This window comes from Acinonyx jubatus, chromosome A3, assembly GCF_027475565.1.
Source record: "Acinonyx jubatus isolate Ajub_Pintada_27869175 chromosome A3, VMU_Ajub_asm_v1.0, whole genome shotgun sequence".
Classification (NCBI taxonomy): Eukaryota; Metazoa; Chordata; class Mammalia; order Carnivora; family Felidae; genus Acinonyx; species Acinonyx jubatus.
The window spans coordinates 24935470-24962857 of NC_069388.1; the positions used below are offsets into that span (position 1 = coordinate 24935470).

The 27388-nt window shown below is 40.8% G+C and overlaps 1 protein-coding gene across 5 annotated transcripts in view; it reads right to left on the reverse strand.

Annotated features, from left to right (window-relative positions):
* CBFA2T2 (CBFA2/RUNX1 partner transcriptional co-repressor 2) overlaps nt 1–26733 on the reverse strand; it is a 136248-nt gene extending 109515 nt beyond the window's left edge. For 3 of the 5 annotated variants that reach the window (XM_027069866.2, XM_053200060.1, XM_053200058.1), the window contains exon 1: nt 26552–26733. In XM_027069866.2, the coding sequence (XP_026925667.1) occupies nt 26552–26585 (34 nt within the window). In that variant the 5' untranslated portion in view covers nt 26586–26733. The other 2 variants (XM_053200062.1, XM_053200061.1) reach the window with 2 other exon arrangements.
* Between the last annotated feature and the right edge of the window lie 655 nt (nt 26734–27388).

Here is a 27388-nt window from a genome sequence, read left to right on the forward strand (position 1 = left end):
CAGGCGTCCCCAGATTCATTTTAGTTTGTAGTCCCAAATGATCTGAAATTATGTACATAACCGGTTGTTCCCCTATTTAAACAGGCTTACTCATGCTGCTATTTCTTTGTTAAGTATCACTGGATTTGAGAATTGAAGTTACTTTGAACTTTAACCCAGTTCTCTAAGGAATCAAGCCCTGGTACCGAGAAGTATTTTCTCTAGATCTATGAATAGATCTTTCTCATCAGTGAATAGTTAGGGACAAAGGTCATGATTGCTCTCTAGTCTCACTTTCAAGAATCTATGACTCTAGAGCCTGTATTTCCCTCTTATTGTTCCTTTCAAACTGCATGTGATCTGTGACCTTTATTTTGCTCTTTTTTGACTAATAAAAAGCCCTTTGCTTACTTCTCAGTTCTCCAGAGAGGAGTCTGCCATAAAGTATATATACATTATTCATACATTTAGCTGTCCTTACAAGGAACTCTCTCAGAGAAGTTCATAAAATGAGCTGGAAATATGCCGAAGTAACTAAAGTCAAAAGTTTAAACTAAAGTTAGGGGCGCCTGGGTTGCTCAGTCAGTTAAGCATCCGATCCTGATTTCGACTCAGGTCATGATCTTATGGTTCGTGAGTTTGAGCCCTGCATCAGGCTCTGCACTGACAGTACAGAGCCTGCTTGGGACTTTCTCTCCCTCTCTTACTCTCTTTCTCCCTCTCTACTCCTCCCCCGTTCATGCTTTTTCTCTCAGGAAAAAAAAAAAAAATTAAAACCAAGGTTTAAAAAAACCGAGGTGGGATGTTTGACTGGCACAGTCAGGTGAACATGCGACTCTTGTCTCGGGGCCATGAGTTTGAGCCTCACGTTTTGTGTAGATATTACTTAAGATAAATAAAATTTAAAAAAAATAATCTGTAAGTTTATTTTTCTCAGTGCCAATCCAATTAAAACACAGCCAAATGTACACTTGTACACTTTTTTTTGCTCACTTTTGTTGTTATCCCGACCAGAGTCAACACCTGTATGCAGGTTAAAAAAAAAAAAAAAAAAGCTATCCTTAGGTGTATGTGACTGGAAAGAGCTGTAGCTGAGGAAAAGCAATCAATTAGCTCTTCTCCTAAGTCTTACCAGCTGTGTTTTCCTGATGACACTGATTCTGCCCACCTGCTCCCACAGATGGTACAGCTGCAGCTTAAGTAAAACACCTGGTTCTGTACATCCATTCCATGCAGTTTGCTAGAACAATGCTAGCTGCAGATCAGGCAAGCCCAGGTCAGCATTTTCATTTATTGCCCAGATTAAGACCAACATCATTTTAAACTATAGCATGCTAAAATGCCTCTCATTCCCCAAATAAAAAATAACAAAGTTAAAGAAACTACAATAACATCAAAGAATTTAAAAATAAATAATAACGTCAAAGAATTGTTATAAAGTGTGATAATCCTAGATTACAAATTTAGTCATTAGCCACTGCCCAAACTCCTTAATTTAGAACATTTATAGTAAAATAACCCTAGTAACACGAGCTCATTAACCACCAGCAGCCAGTACTTATTAAGAATAGTGTCAGAAAAAAAAAAATAGTGTCACTAGAGTAAATGAATGGATAATGCTAAATAAAAATCATGTGAGCAATGAGACTTTCTTCCTAATTTTACACTTAAGAAACTCTACAACCGGGGTGCCTGGGTGGCTCAATCGGTTGAGCGTCCAACTTCAGCTCCAGTCATGATCTTGCGGTTTGTGGGTTGGAGCCCCGCAATGGGCTCTTTGCTGACAGCTCAGAGCCTGGAGCCTGCTTCAGATTCTGTGTCTCCTTCTCTTTCTACCCCTCCCCCGCTTGTGCTGTCTCTCTCTGTTGCTCAAAAATAAATAAATGTAAAAAAAAAAAAATTAAAAAAAAAGAAACTTTACAACTAACCTTGGACCTTAAATTAACTTCTACTTAAATCCTCAGAATTATTTTCTCCCCATTGAAGAAGATTCACTACTATTGGTAAACTAAAAGCAGTGATCATTTCCTGAGCAAATAAAAACACTCATGAGGCGATCAATGATTTCATGCCATAGTCCATGAGTTAGTTTGAATGTTGCAAAGTTGTATCTTTTAGGATATTTGATGCTTATGGAGAAAATGGTGTGAAATATTAGAAATTAGGGATAACCCAAGAATACATGAGAGCCTGGTTACCGAAAGACAACATAGCATTATCTGGTATATAAAAAGCAATCAAAGACATATGCCTTGGGGGTATCTGGCTGGCTCAGTTGGAAGGGCATGTGACTCTTCACTCTTGGAGTCATGAGTTCGAGCTCCAAGTAATCTGGGTATACAGATTACTTAAATAAATTTTTTAAATAAATAAATAAAAATAAAGATATATGCGGTGGGTGAAAAAAACCAATCAGTCCCTCCTCCTCCCTACCTCAGTCAGTATTAACTAATCTCTCTCCCTAATACTTTCTCATTTATCGCTTTTACCACAAAGTGTCCTGTAAGTTTTCCTTCCTTGTAATGCTTCTTCCATCAAGATTTAGATGGTTTTTTTGTCAGATTTAGACCCTCTAAGGCAATGGTTCCCAAAGTAGTCTTTAGACTACCTTTATGAGACTTACTTAGGTAGCCTGGTGAAAATGCAGATTCCTGGGCCCCGTCCCAACCTCCAGTATTTAACTCTCTGGGAGGTGAAGTCCCAGATGTTACATTTAACAAGTCTTCCAGATGCTTGAGATGCACACCAAAGTGTATACTGCATATAGTAATTTTTCCCTCGTTTTATTTTTTTAATCATTTTTTTTATCTTTATTCACTTTTGAGAGAGAGAGAGAGAGAGTGAGGGAGGAACAAGGAGAGAGTGAGACACAGAATCTGAAGCAGGCTCCGGGCTCTGACCTGTCAGCACAGAGACCGATGTGGGGCTCAAATTCACAAACCGCAAGATCATGACCTGAGCTGAAGTCGGACGCTTAACTGACTGAGCCACCCAGGTACCCATCCCTCCTTATATTTTACTATAAGCATACATTTACCAGTTGCTTGACATTTTTCAGCTTCATTACTCTGGAATTCTGAAACACATACAAATTCATTTCCAGTTTGGTCTGTCCAGTCTCCAGCAAGAGCCTACTTCGTTGTCTCCCCAATTTGCCTCCTTGATTCCCTGACTGGCTCAAAGCAGGTCTTGTGCAAATGTTGAACTTATCCCACAATGGGAGTTCGATTTCTTTTTCCTTCTGAGAAAAATATGAACAGCATGGGAATCTGATTACAATTTGATGAATGCATCATTAAGTTAGATTTTTAAAGCAAAATGCATAATCTGTCATATGTATTAGTTTACAATGGTGGGGGATAAGGGGCACCTGGGTATCTCAGTTGGTTAAGTGACCAGCTCTGCGCTGACAGCTGACAGCAAGGAGCCTGCTTGGGATTCTCTGTCCCTCTCTCTGCCCCTCCCCCACTTGCACACGCACCTGCATACACATGCCCACTCTCGCTCTCTCTCAAAAATAAACATTAAAAAAAAAAATGGTGGTGGGGGGGAATCACCAAAATATCTTTGTGGTAGCGATGAGATGAAAACTGGCAAAGCTTCTATAAGCAGCCTGGAGAGTTTGACCCACCTGAAGCTTTTTACCCTCTTTGTCACCAATAACATAAGGGACCTATTTTTTACATTTCCAGTACATTTCTGTCTAGTTATAAGCTCATCTACAAACACAGGTAATAGGTGGATCTGCAAGACGCAACTGCCCCAAAATGGACAAGCCTGCACTTTCTAAGAAAGGGAAAAAGGTTTGAATGGTGGTTGGCCACCTCATGAAACAATCATGTATCTGCCTTTTTATAGAGCATTTGGGAAGTTCACTGAAATGAAAGGTGTGATCACTTTAAAGGCATCTATTAACGCTGAACAAATAAATACTGAATGTTGCTGTTGTTCATAAAATTTATTCCAACATTCAAAAACACCTGAAGAGATAAATATCTTTGGTCTTGTTTAAAGCAAAGATCTGACAAAACAATTTTGCGGACTTCCGGTCTGACCAGAAATTTAAAAAGACTCTGTAAAATATTACATATAGTATGATTCCATCTGTGCCAAACACTGTACATTTATGTATTACAGATGTATATGTAAAGGTATCCAAAAAAGTCTGGAAATACCCACAAACTTTCAGTGATGAGGTGAAAGGGAATTTTTACTTTTTACTCTATTTAATACAAATTTCTTGTAAGAATGTCTTGTATTACTTTTGTAGAATTCTTTTCAAAAATTTTACCGTCAAAGCAGAATACTATAAAATGATCATTCATCCAACATAGCTGAGAAAGTGTGTCACTTTACATACGGCTGTGGAGTTAGGACTTGGGTTCAGGTCTTGTCTCTTCTACATAATCAGAGAAGACAGGCCCTGAGTGAGTCAATTCATCATCCATTCAGTCTTTTTTCCTCAACTATAAACTGTAGATGGTAATACCGCTCAATTCACAGGATGTTTTGAGCACTGAATAATGTATGTGAAATCCCCATATAAACTATGATTTTTCGGGGTGCCTGGGTGGCTCATTTGGTTGAGTGTCCCAACTCTTGATTTTGGCTTAGATCATAATCCCAGGGTCATGGGATCAAGTCCCACGTAGGGCTCCACATTGACTATGGAGCCTGCTTGAGATTCTCTCTCCCACTCACACACTCCCTCTAAAATAAATTTTTAGGGGCACCTGGGTGGCTCAGTTGGTTGAACGTCTGACTTTGGCTCAGGTCACGATCTCTCAGTTCGTGGGTTCGAGCCCCGCATCAGGTTCTGGGCTGACAGCTCAGAGCCTGGAGCCTGCTTTGGATTCTGTGTCTCCCTCTCTCGCTGCCACTCCCCTGCTTGCACTCTGTCTCTCTCAAAATAAATAAACATTAAATAAAATTTAAAAAAATAAAAAACTAAAATAAGTAAATAAAATTTTTAAAAATTACTATGATTTTTCAATTTCTGTATGTATTACAAGTATGCTCTAAAATACAATGCAAAATACTATATGGTTAAAGCTTTCTTCAGATATTCACAATGTACTTTATACGAAGTATATGTATAAATTACTGTATACAAGTCATTGACCTTCTAAGGTCATTATAGCTACGATCATTTTACACAGAGTAACAGACACAGAAACTGTGGTAGACTAGAGTAAATCTATACAAAGTCTAATAAATTTCAATCATAAATCTTTCAAAGAAATACCCAGGAACTTTCTCAATAAATAAATTCCTAATATTTTACTTCCTTGTCGAATAAGTCTCACAAAAATAGAAGTCTGTACAATCTAAATGCTAAATAAGGAGCTTTATAAGTATTCAACTGACAAAGAGAATTTATCTGTTCCCTCTACATCACTCCAAAGGCCATGTTAGATCCAATCTCTATTTTCATTCACCATGTTGTTTACATATCCTATTGCCTACTCAACATCTTTAGTTGGATAGTTAACAGATATCTCACATACAAAATGTCCCAACAAATTCTTGGTCCACCATCCTATCCCAAACCTACCTGGGGTTCCTAACATTGCCCCAATCTCCTTTAAATCAGCAAATTAGCAACTTAAGCCAATAATCTTGGAGTCACCACTGACACACAACCTCCCCCCATGTCCAATCCACTGAGGCAAATCATATCAGCCATACCTTCAAAATATCCTGAATCCAACTATCTCTCCTTACTTCAACTGTTAACATTCTAGTCCAAACCCACCAACCTCCCTTCTCTTGGCCTACAGCAGTAATTTCTTAATTCACATTCTTGCTTCCGCTCTTGCTCTGTGAAGAATGTTTTCCCCAAGAGCAGAGTGATCTCTTTAAAAGGTAAAGGGGATGTCACTGTTCAAAACCCCTCAAAGGCTTCCCGTCTCATTTAGAAAATCCAAAATCCTTTTATGACTCTTAAGGTTCTCTATGGTCTGGCCCTGTTTACCTCCCCGAGATCAACTGCTACCACTGTCACCCCTATTCAATGTGCTCCGGTCTTACTAGCCTCCTTGCTGTTTTGTGAATGCATCAAGCATGCTCTCACCTCAGGGTACTGACACTTGCTATTCCCTTTGTCCAGACTCCTCCTCTCCCAGATGTCCACATGGCTAGCTTACTTCCTTCATTTCCTTCAGATTTTTGCTCAAATGGCACTTCATCAGAAGTCTTTCTCAACCAGTGGAATTCTACACAGCAATGAGAAGGAATTATTAACACAAGAACATGTGTCATTATTGTTGAGCAAATGAAGCCAGATAGAGAAGAAAACACAGTATGTGATTATTTATATATCATGTTCATTTTTTCAAAAAACAGAACTGGGGTGCCTGGATGACTCAGTCAGTTAAGCATCTGATACTTGATTTCAGCTCAGGTCATGATGTCATGGTTCATGAGATCGAGGCCCATGTCAGGCTCTGTGCTAACAGCACAGCCTGCTTGAGATTCTCTCCCTCACCCTCTCCCCGACTTGTGCGAGCTCTTTCTCTAAATAAAAAAAAATAATAATAAACAATCAGTAGAACAGAAACATAAAAAAATTGCATAAAAATAAATAGATTAATTAATTAAAAATAATGAATGGTGAAGAGGTCAGGATATTGGTTACTCTGGGGGAGAGGGAAGGACAGTAACTTGCAGGTGAGAGATGAGCTTCTCAAGTAGTTGCTGTTAATGTTCTATTTCTTCTTTTTTTAAATAGGTTTGATGAGTGAAATATTTTTAATGTGTGTGAAAGTCTTTTGAAACTTTTTTTTTTAATTTACATCCAAGTTAGTTAGCATATAGTGTTAATGTTCTATTTCTTGATCTGGATAGCACTTACATAAGTATGATCAGTTTGTGAAAATTCATTGAGCTGTATATTTATGATTTTTTTTAATTTTTTAAAATGTTTTTATTTATTTTTGAGACAGACAGAGCATGAGCAGGGGAGGGGGCAGAGAGAGAGGGAGACACAGAATCTGAAGCAGGCTCCAGGCTCTGAGCTGTCAGCACAGAGCCCGACGCGGGGCTTGAACTCACAGACCATGAGATCATGACCTGAGCTGAAGTCAGACGCTTAACCGACTGAGCCACCCAGGCGCCCCATATGATTTTTTTTTTTTTTTTTTTTTTTTTTTTTAATAAAAACCTTGTATAGGGGCACTCAGTGTGGCTCAGTCAGTCAAGCATCCAAACCCTGGGTTTTGGCTCAGTTCATGATCTTATGGTTCACAGGTTCGAGCCCCACATCAGGCTCCATGCTGACAGTGCAGAGCCTGCTTGGGATTCTCTCTCTCCCTCTCCCTCCCTCTGGCCCTCCCCTGATCTCTCTCTCCCTTTCTCTCAAAATAAATAAATAAACTTTAAAAAATTATTTAGAAATTTTGCATAAAGAGAAAAATTACAGGAAAAGATTAACACTGTCAAGCAATCTTCTAAACAGCTATTTCAACTAATATTTCATTTATCTTTTAAACATCCTTCTATTAATAGCTACAGCAAAATTATTTTTTTATTAAAAGATTATTTTCAGGGTGCCTGGGTGGCTGTCAGTTACATGTCTGACTCTTGATTTCAGCTCAGGTCATGAGATTGAACCCTGTGTCCAGTTCTGAGCTGACAGTTCAGCCAACTTGGGATTCTCCTTCTGCCCCTCCCCACTCAAGCGCTCTCTCAAAAATGAATAAACTTTAATTATTTTTAATTTTTTTTAACGTTTATTCATTTTTGAGACAGAAACAGAGCACGAGCAGGGGAGGGGCAGAGAGAGAGGAAGACACAGAATCTGAAAGCAGGCTCCAGGCTCTGAACTGTCAGCACAGAGCCCAATGTGAGGCACGAACCAGGAAGCACGAGATCATGACCTCAGTTGAAGTCAGATGCTTAGCCGACTGAGCCACCCAGGCACCCCTTTATTTTTTTTTTAAGTGTACTTATTTTGAGTGAGGCAGTGAGGGAGAAAGTGGGGGAGGGACAGGGGAGAGAATCCCAAGCAGGTTCTGCCCTATCAGCACAGAGCCCAACGCAGGACTCGATCTTACCATGAGATCATGACCTGAGCCAAAATCAAGAGTCAGATGCTCAACCAACTGAGTCACCCAGGTACCCCTAAAATGAATAAACTTAAAAAAATAATTTTCATTTAAAATATAACTCATGATTAAGTGAATTATAAAGCCACATCTTCAGTCACCTATAAACTAGAATCCACGTGTTGAGAAAACAAACCCAAAGATGCTTTCTCAATATGCCATACTGTCTATTTAGATACAAGAACCTATTTAAATAAGAAAAATTTACTCATCTGTTACTGACAGATCTTTCCATAAAAGTTTCTTTTTTAAAATATCATCATTCAGGATAAATTTAATAAAACCTGAAGCCTTCTTTTCCTCCTTAATCTGTGGGATCAAAATCAATCTGTCATGTTCTAATATTTAATTGGCATGGATTGTCTGCCTGTTTTCCCTGGAATCAAGAAGGTTCACATATAAACAGGATTGATCTGGCAAATGAATAAACCTACAAAGAGATCCTTTTCCTAAAACAAGTTTGTACTCCACACTCAGCTAATCTCTCACACAATAAATTAACTTCAGCAGCATCCAAGCTTAAAAGCTAGTCAACCAATTCAACCCTAATGGGATACCCATTTTCCATTTTTGATAGAAGTTTAAATAAACTCCTCTTGGTTTATAAACCCCTATCAACCATCCAGATAATCCTGTCACATTTAGTTACAAATTGGCATTTATGAATATGGGCTATAATCAAAAAAGCTTTGATCACTGCGTATTATAGCTTTCACTGCCACAACCAACATGTACTTTTAAAAATTGGGGAATTTTAAGGGGCGCCTGGGTGGCTCAGTCGGTCAAGCATCCGACTTCAGCTCAGGTCATGATCTCACAGTCTGTGAGTTCGAGCCCCGCGTCGGGCTCTGTGCTGACAGCTTGGAGCCTGTAGCCTGCTTTGGATTCTGTGTCTCCCTCGCTCTGACTCTCCCCTGTTCATGCTCTGTCTCTCTCTGTCCCAAAAAATAAATAAACGTTGAAAAATAAATAAATAAATAAATAAATAAATAAATAAATAAATAAATAAAACAAGAAAGAGTCCCACACTCCACCAACTGAGCCAGCCGCCCGCCTCAAGATTTACTGTCTTTTAATTCATGGAAGCAGAGATTGTGGAATGAGAAGAACCTCAAAGATCCTTTATCTTTTGCCTTTTCTGTATCTAGAGCATTACTTCTCAAAAAGTCCATGTACCCATTATGTGCACATAATAGGGGCTCAAACTGAGTTCAAGGACACAGAGGCAGCTAAAGCAGAGCATCATCCCATCACTGTCTATGTTTTTGTGCTGATAAAAGGCAGTTTCATAAAAGTGAGAAGAAGCTGACTTATTAACACAAGCACAAAGTTTATAACCAACAATAACTGAAAATAACATAAGGCCAGAGTTCCTCAGGAAAAGCTGATCAGCAAGTTGACAATATGAGTTAGTAATGTTCGCTGTCAAAAGATGCACCATATGTCAGAAGTATTTACAGGGTACCAAGTTCCATCTCAACTTTTCCTTCATGCTAGAATATAAAGGAATGTAATCCTACCAGCATCACTGAATATAAAGTGAAGGCAGGAGGGAAAGGACAGAAACTGTTTCAAACGGGGCGTCTATGGCTCAGTCGGTTAAACATCTGACTTCAGCTCAGGTCATGATCTCACTGCTCCTAGGTTCAAGCCCCAAGTTGGGCTCAGTGTAGACTGCTCAGAGCCTGGAGCCCGCTTCCCCCCCCCCCCCCTCTCAAAAATAAATAAACATTAAAAAAAGAAAAGAAAAGAAAAAAAGAAATCGTTCCAAACGATGGCTGTTAACCAGGAAAAAATGGTGGAGAATCCCCTGGGAGGCTATTTCCAAAAACCTCCAGGACATCCTCCCAAAGAATGGATCAAGATATGAGTGCCCTATTGATATTCTAATAAGTCCCATAGTAATTCTGATCACACCACCAATCCACCCATCCTGACTCTCACCCCAAGGAAAACCAGTGTCCCAGTCATCTAGAACCAGAGGCTTAAAACAAAAGCTTACAAGTCTGTATAGAGTTGAAGAAACTGTTTAATCAGTCAGCCAAACTGTTGTACAATTTATTTCCTATTCTTTAAAACCAGAAGTAAACAAAACAAAACAAAACAAAAAACCGAAAGGTTTAGCAACAGCTATATAATTCCTGAAATTCTGAGCTGTACTATTCTTTTTCTTCTTCCTTGAGTCTTTCTTTTTTCTTTAAGTAACCTCTACCCACAATGTGGGGCTTGAACTAACGACCCCCAGATCCAGCATCACATGCTCTATGGACTGAACCAGCTAGGAGCAGCCTCCTTAACTTGCAGCCTCCTTAACTTCTTTTATGTTAAACCACTCACTAAACCACTCAACATCCTAGTGAGTAGGTCAGACCTCAGTATTTCATGCTAATGGCAATCTGTGGCAGTATTAATGTGCAGTGCAACCATCTATAGCAATTCTCCCAGACTTTCTGTAGCTGTTAATACAGTAAGTTTACAGCACTAAGCAAGATGTCGCCATCAGTGTCAATGTAACAGGTGACTCTTTAATGCCCCTAACCTAGGGATACATTCTTTGGCCTAACATTCAGTTTTCCACAGTTCTGCCTCAACCTGCCTACACTCCTCTCCTTTACTCATTAAGTATCTTGCACCGTCCAGGCTGGATGTCTTTTCTTATTCCAAGAGTTGATAACTAAAGCAATCTGCCACCCCACCCCCTTCAAACCCTGCCCGTAGCCTGTTTCAGTAAAGGCTGTCGCTGACAAGTTCTACACTAAAAAAAAGAGGAATGGGCGCCTGGGTTGCTCGGTCAGTTGTTAAAGTGTCTGACTTTGGCTCAGGTCATGACCTCATGGTTCCTGGGTTCAAGCCCCCCATCAGGTTCTGTGCTGACAGCTTGGAGGCTGCTTCGGATTCTGTGTCTCCCTCTCTCTCTGCCCCTCTCCTGCTTGCACTCTATCTCTCTCAAAAGTAAACATTAAGCATTAAGATAAATAAATAAGGAGGATATGTGACAGAGACCATATGTCCCACAAAGCCTAACACATTTATTCGGCCCTTTATAGAAACTTTGCCAACTCCTGGCTTATTCCATCTCTCAGGACCTGAAATGATTTCCTTTATCCCATTTCTCCATATCTACCAATCCAAGATCCATCAAAATGCAGCTATTTAGTGAAGCCTTTCTTGTTACATCTTCAATGATATATGCTCTTCCTCTTTTAAATTTATCTCCTCTACCTCCCTTAGCATAAGGTATCTCTTTTGGAATTATAGGGCTGGTTTCCAAACCCAAAATACAGATGAAAAGGTCTGACAAGAAGGCTACTGCATTAACCTAATTATTTGCTGCTTCCTGTCTTGCTCCTTTGAATCCATCTTCTTACGACCACCAGAATACTCTAGAACACTATATTACCCATGTCATTCCCTCATCCTTTCTATTGCTCTCCACTAGCTATAGAATAAAATCCCAGCATAAAACCCTGACCCCTCCCTGCTTCTCTAATCTTATCTTCTGCTATTCTTCCCCTAGTACTTTATTTTCCAATAACATAACTGCTTTTAGTACCCCCCAAAACCCAGTCCATTCCTAACTTCCCCCATCTCCTACACCTTCATGTGAGTACAAAAAGTGTATACTATCTCCAGAGAGTAATTTAGCAACATCCATCAAAATTACACAAAGTGGGGGTGGATGGATGGCTCAGCTGGTTAAGTGTGCGACTCTTGATTTCTGCTTAAGTCATGATCTCTGGGCAGAGGGATGGAGCCCCTTGTTAGGCTGAGTGTGGAGCCCGCTTAAGATTCATTCTCTCTCTCTCTCTCTCTCTCTCTCCACCCCCGCCCCCGACCCTCTTGTGCTCACTCTCTAAAAAATAAAAAAAATTTTAAAAAAGAGCAGCAGTCTGGTTGTCTCAATGGGTAGAGCATGTGACTCTTGATCACAGGGTCCTAACTTCAAGCCTCACACTGGGCATAAAGCAGCTTACTCTACAAAAAAAAAAAAAGGGTGGGGGCACCTGGGTGGCTCAGTAGGTTGAGTTTCCAACTCTTTTTTTTTTAACGTTTATTTATTGAGACAGAGAGACACAGAGCATGAACAGGGGAGGGGCAGAGAGAGAGGGAGACATAGAATCTGAAACAGGCTCCAGGCTCTGAGCAGTCAGCACAGAGCCCGACGTGGGACTCGAACTCACGGACTGTGAGATCATGACCTGAGACGAAGTCAGACGCTCAACCGACCGAGCCACCCAGGTGCCCCCCAACTCTTGATTTCAGCTCAAGTCATGGTCTCAGGGATGTGGGATTGAGCCACATGCCTGACTCTGTGTCTGGCTCTGTGCTGGGCATGCAATCTACTAGAGACTCTCTCTCCTTCTGCCCTTTGCTCATGTGCTCTCCCTCTCTCTAAAATAAAAAAAATTAATTAATTAAATAAATAAACCACCCCATTTACACATCTGGCGGGAAAAAGGGGAGAGGAATTTAATTACCTCAATATTTACTCTCAGTGTGGTTCAGCACTTCTTCAAATCAAGACATTTCAGTGAAACCTCCTAACAACTGCTGGGTTTAAACCTCTCTATGGAGGTTTTACCAGAGACGGCATATGTTCACAGAAACCATTCTTTCTCTTCTATCAGTATTGGAGAACTTTGCTGCTATGGTCACAAGGCAGGGGCTTCTCTTCCTAAGGAACCAATAGCAGTTGACAGTGCTTACTCCTGTAGTCACTGTTACTTGATTTTCATTCATCTAGTTCCTTCCTTCTCTTCTCTCCATACCAAACCCTCCAGAAGGGCAACTATAGCTCTCTCCTACAAACATATTTGAAAAATTGGAACACCAAAATTCCTTCTTTGAAGTTTCAAAAGCAAATCACTCAGTAGCAAATCACTCTGCCTTTAAAAAAAAAAATGAATTTTCACTACCTGCCAAAACCAACAAGTCAGCATCTGCAAATTACTAGGTCCAGATGAAATTTAAGAACTATTTACCTGAAAAAAAATAAAATTAAAAATTAAAAACTATTCATCTAGAGTCAGGAAAACACTCCATTGCTGAGAATCAATTAAATATTCTCCCAAAAGGTGAACAAAAATACTGAAATTTATTTGAAACTAAGAAATTCAAGTTATTCTGAAATTTTACAAAGACAGAAGCACCAAGAAAACAATGAAACCATACAACATAAATTGTTTTTTCACCTACGTCTGGCATTACATGATAAATTTGTTCCTAAAAGTACACATCTCATTTCTATTACATTGAATTGCATTTTTAATGATTGAAGAGCTACCCCAGAGTAACTTTTCAATACAATACACAACCATATACCCCCACTATACAGATGACAACAATCTGGAAACAAACAGGTTTACCAACTGAACTCCACTTGGTTGGTATTTCACAGAAACATGGATTAACAATTCTGAAGCCACTTTCTGTATATTCTAAGATTGGGGAATAAGTAATGTTGTAGATTGTGTGAGTCAGGTTTATTATCCCTTGGCAAGAGAAGAGACTTAAGAATACAAAAAAGAGAAAGAATAAATGAACTTTTAGGGGTGCCTGGGTGGCTCAGTTGGTTGAGCATCAACTCTTGGTTTCGGCTCAGGTCATGATCTCATGGTTCACGGGTTCGAGCCCCACATCGGGCTGTGTGCTGATGGCACAAAGCCTGCTTGGGATTCTGTCTCCCTCTCTCTCTGCCCCTCCCCTGCTCACTCTCTATCTTTCTCTCAAAAATAAATAAATAAACATTAAAAAAAAAAAAAAAGAACAACTGAACTTTTGGTATTGGAGGCATGAGTATAAACTCATGACTTTTATTATATATAGATATAAGTAGAGACAAAGTGAGGTGGGTGTGTATATGTATATGCATATGTATGTATACGAATATATTTCCTAGCTCTGTCCATTAAAAGAATCTAGAAGCAATCCTATCACATAGCAATAAGCACACATAGCACCCAGATCTTGATTTCAAAATAATTTTCTCCATTAACAGGAATTATGAGAGAAACATCTTGGAGAAATAGCTGATTCCAAGGCTCAGGTAGAAAGAGAAGATAATAATAATAATAAATATATATTTTTAAATAATACATATATATATATATATATATATATATTTTTTTTTTTTCCAAAGAAAGGAAAGAAGATAAGCCTGGATTACCTTTTTGTGCCAGAAAGTAAAGTAGTAGCCCAAGAATGTTAGAAACCTGTCCAAAGGATACAAGAACTAGCTTGAAGGGGCTCCTACTGGGATAATGTGAACACCACAATAAACAACAGATTATAACCTACTGAATAAAATAAGAATCTTTATCAATATATATAAGGAAGTATGGCTACGAAAATGCTCTGGGGGCGCCTAGGTGGCTCAGTTGGTTAAATGACTGGCTCTTTATTTCAGCTCACGTCACTATCTCACAGTTTGTGGGTTCAAGCCCTGTGTCAGGCTCTGCATTGACAGTGCAGAGCCTGCAGAGCCTGCTTGGGATTCTCTCTCCTCCTCTCTCTCTCTGCCCCCCCCCCACTCACAGGGTTTGTGTGTACTTCTTTCTTTCTCAAAAAAAATAAACTTAGGGGCGCCTGGGTGGCTCAGTCGGTTAAGCGGCTGACTTCGGCTCAGGTCATGATCTCACGGTCTGTGAGTTCGAGCCCCGCGTCGGGCTGCGTGCTGACAGCTCAGAGCCTGGGGCCTGTTTCAGATTCTGTGTCTCCCTCTCTCTGACCCTCCCCTGTTCATGCTCTGTCTCCCCCTGTCTCAAAAATAAATAAAAAATGTTAAAAAATAAACTTAAAAAAAAAATGCTATGTAGAATATTAAATAGTAACTGAAGAAAAACTAATAGGAATAGATAATCATGGGGATACACAGGTGCCTCAGTCAACTGAGCAGCCAGTTTCAGCTCAGGTCATGATCGCACAGTTTGTGACATCTCAGTTTGCTGTCAGCACAGAGCCCACTTAGGAACCTCTGTCTGCCTCTCTGCACTTACCCCACTCATGCATGTGTGTGTTCTCTCTCTCTCTCTCTGTCTCTCAAAAATAAACATTAAAAAAAATTTTTTTAATTATTTCTTGATTTGATACGTGTATTGTAGTTATGTAAGAATGTCCTAGTTTACTGGAAATATACATTATGTTATTTGGGGTAAAGTAATATGCAATATAAATGGAATCATAATATAGAAAAGTAGTAAAACATTGACATCTGGAGAATCAGGGTGAAGAGCATATAGGAACGTTAATATTACTCTTGCACTTTTTCATAAGTTTGAAACTATGTCAAAATACGAAGTTAAAGGCGCCTGACTGACTCACTGGGTAGAGCATGTGGACTCTTGAACTGAGGGTTGTGAGTTCAAGCTCCATGCTGGGTACAGAGTTTTCTTAAAAATAAAATAAAATGCAGCCAGGAGGAGGTAAAACTTTCACTCTTCGCAGACAACATGATACTCTATATGGAACACCCAAAAGATTCCACCAAAAAACTGCTAGGATCCATGAATTCAGGAAACTTGCAGAAAATAAAATCAATGCAAAGAAATCGGTTGCATTCCTATACACCAATAATGAAGCAACAGAAAGAGAAATCAAGGAATCGATCCCACTTACAATTGCACCAAAAGCCATAAAATACCTAGGAATAAATCTAACGAAACAGGTGAAAAATCTATACACTGAAAACTATAGAAAGCTTATGAAAGAAATTGGGGAAGACAGAAAAAAATGGAAAAAGATTCCATGCTCCAGGATAGGAAGAACAAATATTGTTAAAATGTAAATACTACCCAAAGTAATCTACATATTCAATGCAATACCTATCAAAACAACACCAGCATTCTTCACAGAGCTAGAACAAGCAATGCTAAAATTTGTATGGAACCAGAAAAGACCCCAAATAGCCAAAGCAATCTTGAAAAAGAAAACCAAAGCAGGAAGCATCACAAACCCTGACTTCAAGCTGTATTACAAAGCTGTAATCATCAAGACAGTATGGTACTGGCACAAAAACAGACACTCAGATTAATGGAACAGAATACAGAACTGAGAAATGGATCCACAAACATATGGCCAACTAATCTTTGACAAAGCAGGAAAAAATATCCAATGAAATAAAGACAGTCTCTTTAGCAAGCGGTGCTGGGAAAACTGGACAGCGACATGCAGAAAAATGAACCTGGACCACTTTCTTACACCATACATAAAAATAAACTCAAAATGGATAAAAGACCTAAACGTAAGACAGGAAGCCATCAAAACCCTCAAGGAGAAAGCAGACAAAAACCTCTTTGACCTTGGCCGCAGCAACTTCTTACTCAACATGTCTCCGGAGTCAAGGGAAACCAAAGCAAAAATGAACTATTGGGACCTCCTCAAAATAAAAAGCTTCTTGGAGCGCCTGGGTGGCTCAGTCGGTTAAGGGTCTGACTTCAGCTCAGGTCATGATCTTGCGGTCCGTGAGTTCGAGCCCCGCGTCAGGCTCTGTGCTGACAGCTCAGAGCCTGGAGCCTGTTTCAGATTCTGTGTCTCCCTCTCTCTCTGACCCTCCCCCGTTCACACTCTGTCTCTCTCTGTCTCAAAAATAAATAAACGTTAAAAAAAAAAAAAAAAGCTTCTGCACAGTGAAGGAAACAATAAGCAAAACTAAAAGACAACCGACAGAATATGAGAAGATATTTGCAAACGACATATCAGATGAAGGGTTAGTACCCAAAATCTATAAAGAACTTATCAAACTCAACACCCAAAAAACAAACGATGCAATGAAGAAATGAGCAAAAGACATGAATAGACACCTCTCCAAAGAAGACATCCAGACGGCCAACTGACACATGAAAAAATACTCAATATCACTCATCATCAGGGAAATACAAATCAAAACCACGATGAGATACCACCTCACACCTGTCAGAATGGCTAACATTAACAACTCGGGCAACAACAGATGTTGGCGAGGATGCAGAGAAACATGATCTCTTTGCACTGCTGGTGGGAATGCAAACTGGTGCAGCCACTCTGGAAAACAGTACGGAGGTTCCCAACAAAATTAAAAATAGAACTACCCTATGACCCAGCAATTGCACTACTAGGTATTTATCCCAGGGATACAGGTATGCTGTTTCCAAGCAACACATGCACCCCAATGTTTATAGCAGCACTGTCAACAATAGCCAAAGTATGGAAAAAGCCCAAATGTCCATCAATGAATGGATAAAGATGCGGTATATACATACAATGGAGTATTACTCGGCAATCAAAAAGAATGAAATCTTGCCATTTGCAACTATGTGGATGGAACTAAAGGATATTATGCTAAGCGAAATTAGTCACTCAGAGAAAGACAAATATCCTTTGACTTCACTCATATGAGGACTTTAAGAAACAGAACAGATGAACATAAGGGAAGGGGAGCAAAAATAATATAACAGGGAGGGTGACAAAAACAGAGGAGACTCTTAAATATGGAAAACAAACAGAGGGTTATTGGAGGGGTTGTGAGAAGGGGGAGGGGCTAAATGGGTAAGGGGCATTAAAGAATCTACTCCTGAAATCATTGTTGCACTATATGCTAACTAACTTGGATATAAATTTAAAAAATAAATTAAATAAAAATACCGGATAAATAAATAAATAAATAAATAAATAAAATACAATAAAATGGGGCACTTGGTTGGCTTAGCCGATAGAGCATACAACTCTTGATCTAGGGGTTGTGATTTCAAGCCTCATACTGGGTACAGAGATTACTTAAAAATAAAATCTCAAAAATAAATAAAATATAATAAAATAAAATAAGATAAGACAAGACAAGACAAGACAAGACAACAACAACAATCACTTAGCCAGACCAACCCACCAAGAGAAAACTGAGGTGAAGCTTACAAAATCTGGAGCTACTGAACTCTAAGCAGTTCTAGGAGGCTAGAGAATGAATGCCTGAGGAACTAAAACATCACCTCTTCCCTTCCTGTTCCCTCACCACTCAGAACTTCCCTCTCCTAAACCATCTCTACCTTTAATCTCAGCCACAAAGAGGGCTTACTTTATGCCTGCCTTCTCCCTGCAAGGTTGGCTCTACTTCTCTAGAAAGAAACAAAAATCAAAGACATAATCACTTTCTCAAAATTAAGGACCAAAAACCCTAGTCATATTTTTGGTAGAGAAAAATGTCACTGGTATTTTAGATTTTATAGAGAGGGGAGGCAGAGAACAGGTAGTCATAAGGAGACTGTAAACTAGCTAAAAAATACATGGGAATTAGAGGAAACTGTATAATTAGTGTATCTCTAGGAATTTAAGGTAAAAAATGAATAAATTTCTGCTGGTGAATGTCTGTTCTCACGTGGCTTCGAAAAATTAAAAGCAGGCATGACCTCTGCAAGGAGATGGCTAAGTTAACAAAGGAATAAGAGAAACATTTGTAAGAGAGGAAAAGGTCAAAGTAGTGTGTCAAGGGAGCTGTGCTATGCCTGGTATTAACATTTCACTTGAGCTGCTGGAGAGGTCAGATTACATATTTGTCGCCATCAGCTAATTTAATTGAAAGGTCTAGCCGACTCCAAGGCTATAAATTCAGACAGAAGGATACCTAGCTCTGGGTTATTCTAAATTTTACTTTGATTTCTGCATTTAATTATGGCAATACAAAATAGAAGGACAGAGTCAAATCTTAAGGGGACACGTTCCAAAGAAAAGGTTCACTGCATAAATCCATGAACTATATTGGATGATCCACATTTGACAGCTCCTCACAGGGCCATGCAAAATTACTATGGACATTTCTTGGGCTTTTGATGTTCACTGCCATCATCTGTTTCACTGCTAAGACCAGGAAACATATGGGATGAATTGGTAAAGGATGCTGAGAGTTTCTGTTGCTTTTTTTTTTCTTTCAATCAGGATACCTCTGAACAAGACCAAGACCTAGTACAGTAGTAGTCTTTAAATCATATTCCAATTCCTAGGGCATTTTTAAATAAGAGAAGATGGTAGGCAAAGAAAGTTGCTGAAGATAGATGATGGGAAATCATTTTCAGGGAACACTGGGGTCCAAGGAACACATGTTTAAAAACCTCTAGTCTAGTTGGCAAAAAGCAGAAGCCATGTGATAGTAAAAAACAGTGGATTTTGGACTCAGATCTCAACGTAAAATGAGTAAACTCAACACCAGGATTGAACTAAGTTTGAACAGTGCGTCTGCTACTGATTAACTGTGTGACCTTGGGCAATTTATTTAAGTTCTCTGAGTCTTATTTCCTTATCTGTGAAACAGAGATGTTGACTCCCTCCCAAGGTTGTTCCAAGAATTACATGAGATGACTTAAGTGAAAAGCACCCAGCAGAAAATTTAGCAAAGAACCCTTTTTAAAAGAAGACTTAAAAGTCAGATTCAGGGGCGCCTGAATAGCTCAGTTGGTTATGTGCCTGATTTCCACTCAGGTCATTATCTCAAGGTTCATGGTTTCAAGCCCTGCGTCAGGCTCTGTGCTGACATCTCAGAGCCTGGAGTCTGCTTCAGAGCCTGTGTCTCCCTCTCTCTCTCTGACACTCCCCCACTCATGCTCTGTCTCTGTCTCTCAAAAATAAATAAACGTTAAAGAAAAAAAAAAGTCAGATTCAGGGGCACCTGGGTGGCTCAGTTAAGCGTCAGACTTCATATCAGGTCATGATCTCACGGTTCGTGGGTTCAAGCCCTGCATCAGGCTCTGTGCTGACAGCTCAGAGCCTAGAGCCTGCTTCGGATTCTGTGTCTCCCTCTCTCTCTGACCCTCCCTGGCTTGCATGCACACACGCTCGCTCTGTCTCTCAAAAATAAATAAATAAACTTAAAAAAAAAAGTCAGATTCACTCAGTCAATATATCTGCAATGGACTCATTTCACAAGTTTAATTTATGGTACCCCAGCCCCTATAATTTCAGATAGCCTCAAGGACTTCAAGGGGCCAGAGACAGAAACCAGAGACAAAGGCAAAAAGCTACTTAACCAGCCATAATAAAACCCAGAGACAGGATCTGTCACATGTACATATACTGGCTCATATTGCACATGGGGCCAGTTAGTATAGCGACAGTGAGGCCCCTCTTCTTGGTAATCTTATCAGAGTAGAAAAAATAACCAGGGAGAGATTGTCCCTCATTAGCCTTCAAGCTTTCAGGAATTGAAGTAAATCTTTACAATTCAGTGACTGCTTTCTATAATATGAGGCTCAAAACAGTACTCTAACACTAAGGAAAGAGGATAAAACTGGCAGGTGAGAAATCTTTTTTTTACACCTCTTTCCTCCTTTTTTTTTCCTTTCCTTAGCCTGGAACTTATTAGTATATTAACCCATCTTGTTCCTAGTGCTGCATTCGTTCATTGGACACTATCTTTTAAATGATCTTTTCTGCCTAAAAGCATTTTTTAATTCAAATAACTAATCATAAAGTCTAGATTTGCATGTCCCACGACAGGCTCAAGAACAAGCTTAAAGTCGATCTTTGCTTACTTTTAGAATCTATTTGTATGTAGGAAAGCCAACAGGTTCCAAACCAGCACAAATGCATTCAACAGTCAAAGATGAAGACAGAAATCAAGTGAAGAAGTCCCAACTCTCCAATTAACCAAAGTCAATAACCCTCTCAAAACAACTGAAATCAAAGGATAACTTTGTTCCTAATAGGAAAACCTATACCCAATTCTAACACTAGGACTCACTGAAATTCCACACAAGCACTCACTGAAATATCAACTCTAAATTAACATCCAGATAGCAAGTAACTAAGTAAAGTTTTGTAGCAATATTATTACTCTAAAAGCCTTCAGCTCACTTTGACTCTGCCATGGGATAGAGGTGAGACATGAGGCAACAAAGGTTCTGAACATCACCCTCAAAAAGGGGAGAAACAACCAGAAAAAGTTCTGTAGTGCAGTAATATTTAGATATTTGTAAGTACTGCTTCCCTTCCCTTATAAATGCTATATTCTCAGCCTGATGGACTCAGGGCTTGATCTCAAGACTGTGAGATCATGACCTGAGCCAAAACCAAGAGTTGGACACTTAACCAACAAAACCCCCCAGGTATCCCTTAAATGACTTTTCAAATGTAGGAACTTCACAGTGACCGAGTGTAGGAACAGGGGTTTGATTTTCCCATTCATTGATGGTCAACACATTTTTTTTAAGGTACTCTCTATATCCAAAGTGAGGCTGGAACTCACAACTCAAAAGTCACATGCTCTATCAACTGAGCTAGCCAGATACTCTGAAGGCCAACACATTTTTAAAACATTTTTTTTAATGTTTACTTATTTTTGAGTGATGGAGCGTGAGCAGGGGAGGGGCAGAGAGAGAGAGGAAGACACAGAATTTGAAGCGGACTCTCAGCTGTCAGCATGGAGCCCCGATGTGGGGCTCAAACTCGCAGGTCATGAGATCATGACCTGAACCTAAGTTGGATGCTTAACTGACTGAGCACCCAGACACCCCAACACATTTTTTTTAAGTTTATTTATTTATTTTGAGAGAGAGAAAGCAGGGGAGGGGCAGAGAGAGAGAGGGAGAGTCTGAATCCCAAGCAGGCTCTACACTGTCAGCACAGAGCTCAACACGGGGCTCAGACTCACAAACCATGAAATCATGACCTGAGCTAAAGTCAGATGCTTAACCAAGTGAGCCACCCAGATGCCCACTTTTTTTTTTTAAGATTTTTTTTTTTTTTTTTTTTTAAGTAATCTCTACACCAGTATGGGACTTGAACTCACAGTCCCAAGATCAAGAGTTGCAAACTGCATGGACTGAGTCAGTGAGGTGCCCCAGTTAACACATTTTTAAATAATAGTTACTTTAATGTCAACAACTTAGGCTCTGCAGTCAGAAAGATCTAGATTTTAATCTGGGCTTGGTCACTTATTAGTTCTATAATGAGTCAATTTCTTGATTTGTAAAATGAGGACATATACCTAACTAAAAGAGTAGAGGATTAAAAGACAAAAAGTTTATGACATCTGGCCCAAAATAAACATGGACTATTAGGGATTATTATTATTATTCTTAGGCAAGAATTATCCTCATTTATAGATTAAACAAATGGAGTCTCAGAAGTTAAAAAACTTCCCAGAACTGGGCCTCAAACCCAAAGTCTGCCTCCAAATTTTGTTTTTCCATTATGGATCCACAATGTATGATGATATGCGATCATGCACATCTCTGCCTTTTTTTGTTTTTTTGTTTACTTTTTGGAGAGACAGAGTGCAAGCTGGGGAAGGGCAGAGAGAGAGGGAGACACAGAATCTGAAGTGTCTCTGAGCCATCAGCACAGAGCCCGATGCAGGGCTCAAACCCATGAACTGTGAGACCATGACCTGAGCTGAAGTTGGACACTTAACTGACTGATCCACCCAGGCCCCCTATCTCTGCCTTTTTAAATAGGCTACTAACTGAAATTTAACAGGTCTTGATTGTGTGGTCACACATTATGGTGCTTTTAATTGTATTCTTTTTTTTTTTCTTCTTATCCAATAGTTTAGGCGAAAAGGACTAAATGCATCAGTATGGCATAGTACTTAAGGACCACAGGAGAGGATGAGACCCTGTCTCTCATTGTCAGTATGCTTACCTGGGATAGCCTCCCATCTCTCCATCTGATTTGTGGCTTTTTAAATCTGCTTGTAAAGGGGCATCTGGCTGGCTCAACTGGAAAAGCATGCAAATGCTTGATCCTCGGGTCCTGAGTCTGAGCCCCAAGTTGGGTATAGAGATTACTTAAACACATAAATAAACTTTAAAATCTGCTTATGAGCTGGGCTCAGACAGGTATCTTTGTTTGAAGAATGTGCAGAATATGAGTGAGCTCTAAGTGAAAGTCTGAGGTGTTATGCTATCAACTACGTATACAAGTTTTAATCATAGTCATGGTCCCAGCAAGAAAGATAACACACTCCAGAGTAAGGAGGGTTTAATAACAGGACCAAATAGGTAATAATCACAAGGAATAGCTGTAGTATCCTGAGACTAGTGAGAGCACTTCTAAGCCTGAGGAACAAAGGAAATTAAAACTTTGTAAATCCAAAGGAGTGAGTCGCAGAAAGAACCCTCCTTTCGAGGAATAGCAATCTTCAATCAAGGAACAGCCAGCCAGAGGCAACACCCATAGGAAGGGAGAAAGGAAATTAAAATTCCCTAACCTTAGATGAGAAGGAAGCTCTTGATGTAGTTCGCATAAGTCAGCCTTCCAGGGCAGAGAAAAGGCAACAGATGGAAAGTAGGACCTAGAAGAGCAAATGGAAGGTACCTAATTCAACCTCCAGGAAGTCTTTCAGGTAAACTTTCCCATCTCTTCTTTCATGCTAATGGACAAATGCCAGATAAGGAAAGGTTACTGAACACGACAATTCTCACCCCTTTTGAATTAGGTAAGGCACAGGGCCTGTCTACCATATTTGTAATCAAGTTTGTTCACTAGCAAGTGTGGTCATTTACCATTCTACTTGTAATTTCACAATTCTTTGAAAGTCCAATAATTTACAGACCTTTCTCCAGCCTTAGGGACTTTCCACTTACCTTGTTAGGCAAAATAAGATCACAAAAATGCAGGAGCTTACATTTAGGAGTTTATATTCTTAGATAACTAAGAAGGCAGAATGAGGTCAAGTGTCACCAGAGAGAAAAGAGCTGCGGTATTGTGGAAAGTTCTGGAATGGGCTTCCTTGCCATCTGGCCCCTGCCAGAACAAGTCCAGCCAGAACTCACTGTTATCCTATCAACAAGGTACACAAAAGCTTCAATCAGGTTCCCTGCAGGTCCAGATCTGGAGAACAACTCACCAAGCACACAAGAGGTCCACCCCTCCTCCTCCTGGAAAAAAGCCCCTCTTTTTCTTAGGCTGGTCCAAATGTTAACTCCTTATCTGAAACTTACTTGGACCCTCAAAGAACCATTAGTTATGCCAACCCTGTATTCCCAAAAGACTTTGCTTTGAGCACTATCATTATCCACATACAGGTGCAGGGCCCCTACTAGCCTGTGAGATCCTAAGTCTTCTTTATACTTCTTTATATGCATACAGAACACTATGTCAAGCACAGTGTGCGTACTCCCATATATTATCATATGCATACCCCATACATATTACTGATCATCACAAAACTGTAAATGTGGCAGGGGCTCTCATCAACTCAGTTTTACAGATGAGGAAAATAAAGTGCACAAAAAGGTTAAATAATGTGCCCAAAGTCTCAAAGCTAATAGGATTTTGGACCCCAAGATTTCAACCTCAGCACAACTCCAGAACTGAATTTCAACCAACCTCAGAGGTTAAGAAGAAGGTCCCACCACAAGACCAAAGGTCCCCACCCCTAAGATGCCCAGTTATTATTCACCAACATGTGAAAACACAATAATTGGAACTTCTACTCACATTTTAGATCATCCTTTTGCAAAAAAGGTCTATTTTTGCATGTTATAAAATGTACCTAACATAGACTACAGTTAATTAGCAATGTAATTGTAACTTAAAACATTCACATGTATGTGCATACTCAACCCTATCTACTAATACAAAGAACATGGAAAAACATTTTAGGCCAATGCTCTAGACTACTCCCCCGCCCCCCTCCAAGGACTCAGAGCTCCTACATTCTCTGCCCGGCACTTCCGTTAAAAACATTAGCCAATCAAGCCTATAGGTAAGCTCCTAGAGGCAAGAGTCTGCTTTTATTCATCTTTGTAACCCCTACACCAGCACAGGGCCTGGAGCTTAGCAGATGGTCAATGCTGAATCTAACTGTATCATGGGAACCTCACAGAAAAAATCCTCCCAATATTTTAATTCAGTTTACTATATGCTTCCAGATTAAAAGAAAAACTGTATTAAGTATGCTAAGAATGTAATATAGAATTGTCTTAGGAACACTAAAATAAACAAACATATAAAACTTTGTTACATAATAGAACTAAAATTGTACTTTGGGGACATATTTTAAACTAAAAATTGCATGAAAGAGATTTGGACATAAAACATTTAAGTTCAGATTAAAACTCCTTTCATTTCACAGAGATGGTGCATCTTAGACCTAAAGGGTCAGCTCTGCCTCTGTTTTGTTATAAGCTCCAAGAAGAACAGAGCAAACTACAAAAAGCAGCGATTTTGGGCTTGACTATGAAGAGGCATTGCTGGATGCATCTACTTTGCATTTCTTCAATCCAGTATCTAATGAGTGTCAAACAAGAGAGACTGTGTAAAGTCTCCCTTTTTTGTGAAGGACGTGGGCTCTGGGGCTAGATCACAGGGTTCCTTCTGTTCCTCAGTTTCATCCTCTGCAAAATGGTCATATTGAAATTCTTAACTCTTATTTACATTGTCACCAGGATTAAATGAAGAGAAAACATGCAAAATGGATTTATTGCTTTCCTCATTTACCTGTCTTCCCCTTCCCCAAACTAAACTTAAAGACTGAGTTTGGTCCATCTAGTTTGTTGTTATATTCCCATGGCTGAGAATGGTACTTTTTACTTAATAGATGATTTAAGAAACACTGAATGAATAGAATGCAAAATGCCTGCTGCTGAAAAAATGTTGACTATCACTGCTATTGTAACGAGAAACAATTTAAATTTTATTGTTGTTATTAAGAGACACCAGGATCTCAAAATTCTAGGAGGAACACTAGATAAATGCTGGAATGGAGAAATGGAGGTAAGAAAAACAACTGGATCATAAAGCAGGACTAACCTAAGACAAAAATCGTAAAACAAATACACAACTAGAGCCCAATTTCGGGCTTTTCCGAGTGAGGTTCACCCTGGATGAAATTTATCAGCGATTACAGTAATAACAGCTTTCACGCTTGTGTATGTCCCAGTCTGTGCCAAGCATTCTACTGGCCTCACAAACCCAAGAACCGTGGCGGAGGGGATGGGGGGTGGGGATGTGGAAATGCTCTCTACACCCCCATTTTGCAGAAGGGAACTGAGGTTAGGAAAGACCCAAGGTCACATCCCCTGAGCCGGGGAGCCAGGATGTGAACCCAGGCAGTCTGATCCCCGAGCCTGCACTCAACAGGCCCCCTCAAAGAGGCCATCCTCGCCTCCCCCACCATCCGCCGCACACCCCTCGAAATTGGGCGTGTGGAATACTCCCCCAGAAACAACACTCAGTGGCCTCAGCACCGGGAGGACAAAACAATCCTTGTCCGCGAGGAAGTCCGATGGACGCCGGCCCGGCCTGGGCTCCGAGGCCGCGGTCCCCACAGCTTCATTCGCATCGCGAGCTCCGAGCCCTCCGGGCCGCGCAGGAAGCGCCCGGGCGGCCTCGAGAACCCGGGAAGGCCCGGCCCGCCGCGTGACCTTGGATCCGCCGCCCTGCTTCGGGCCTCAGTTTCCCCAATCTGGCCTGGCGCCGGGGGCCTCTCGGGAGCTGGCGCCTGTGGAGCAGCAGGCCCCTCACACGCCCCCCTCAGCCTCCCGCCTTCCCGCCCTGCTTACGCTGGAAGGCGGCCGCTCCAGGGACGCCCACCATCGCCGCACGCCTCCGCCGTGCGCCTCCCGCCTCCACCCGCGGCCCGGGTCCCTCGGAGGCGCCGCCGCGAGACCTGGAGCAGCAAAGCTCGCCAGCTCCAGCTCCGCCGCTGCCGCTGCCGCCAACGCTGCCGTTAGGCCGCGCGCCGCCCCGCCCCCCTGGTTGGCTCCGCCCCGCCCCCCGGGCACGCCCCCGCCGCGCGCCTGCCCGACCAACGCACACGGAAGCCCGGCCCCAAGACCCGCTCCAGCTAAGCCCCGCCCCTTCCGCGCGAACCTACCGCCCTATCCCGGCGCATCCAGCTTCTCAAGCCCGCCTCCCCCGTGTCACGCGCGCCCGTCACGCGCAAGGCCCACTCGTCTGGCACTGGGCTTCCGGCTGTGGCCTGGGCGGCGACCCAGGCCGGGAGGTGGAGGCAAAGGCCTAGGGGGTGGAGCTTAGGGGGGAGGGGACAGCGCCACACCTGAGTTCTCCAGGTTAAGGCCTTGTCGCCCTGAACAAGTGATGGGGTAAGTCACTTACCCTCTTTTGGCCTACTCTGTTATAAATGTCTAAAATGTCATCACAATATTAATAACCGTTAGCTATAAAAACCGTTGTATTACTTCATCATCTTCAGGTGCTACTTTTATACACTCATCCAGTCAATCCTCACAATGAGGGAGAGAGGTATTATTTTCCCTTTTCTATATATGCAGAAAGGGCTTTTCCACCGACCAACTTGCCCACGGGTTACTGTTAACATAAAGCAGAGATGGGGTTGGATCCTCAAAACTTTGACTTCAGACCCAATTCTTTGAGCT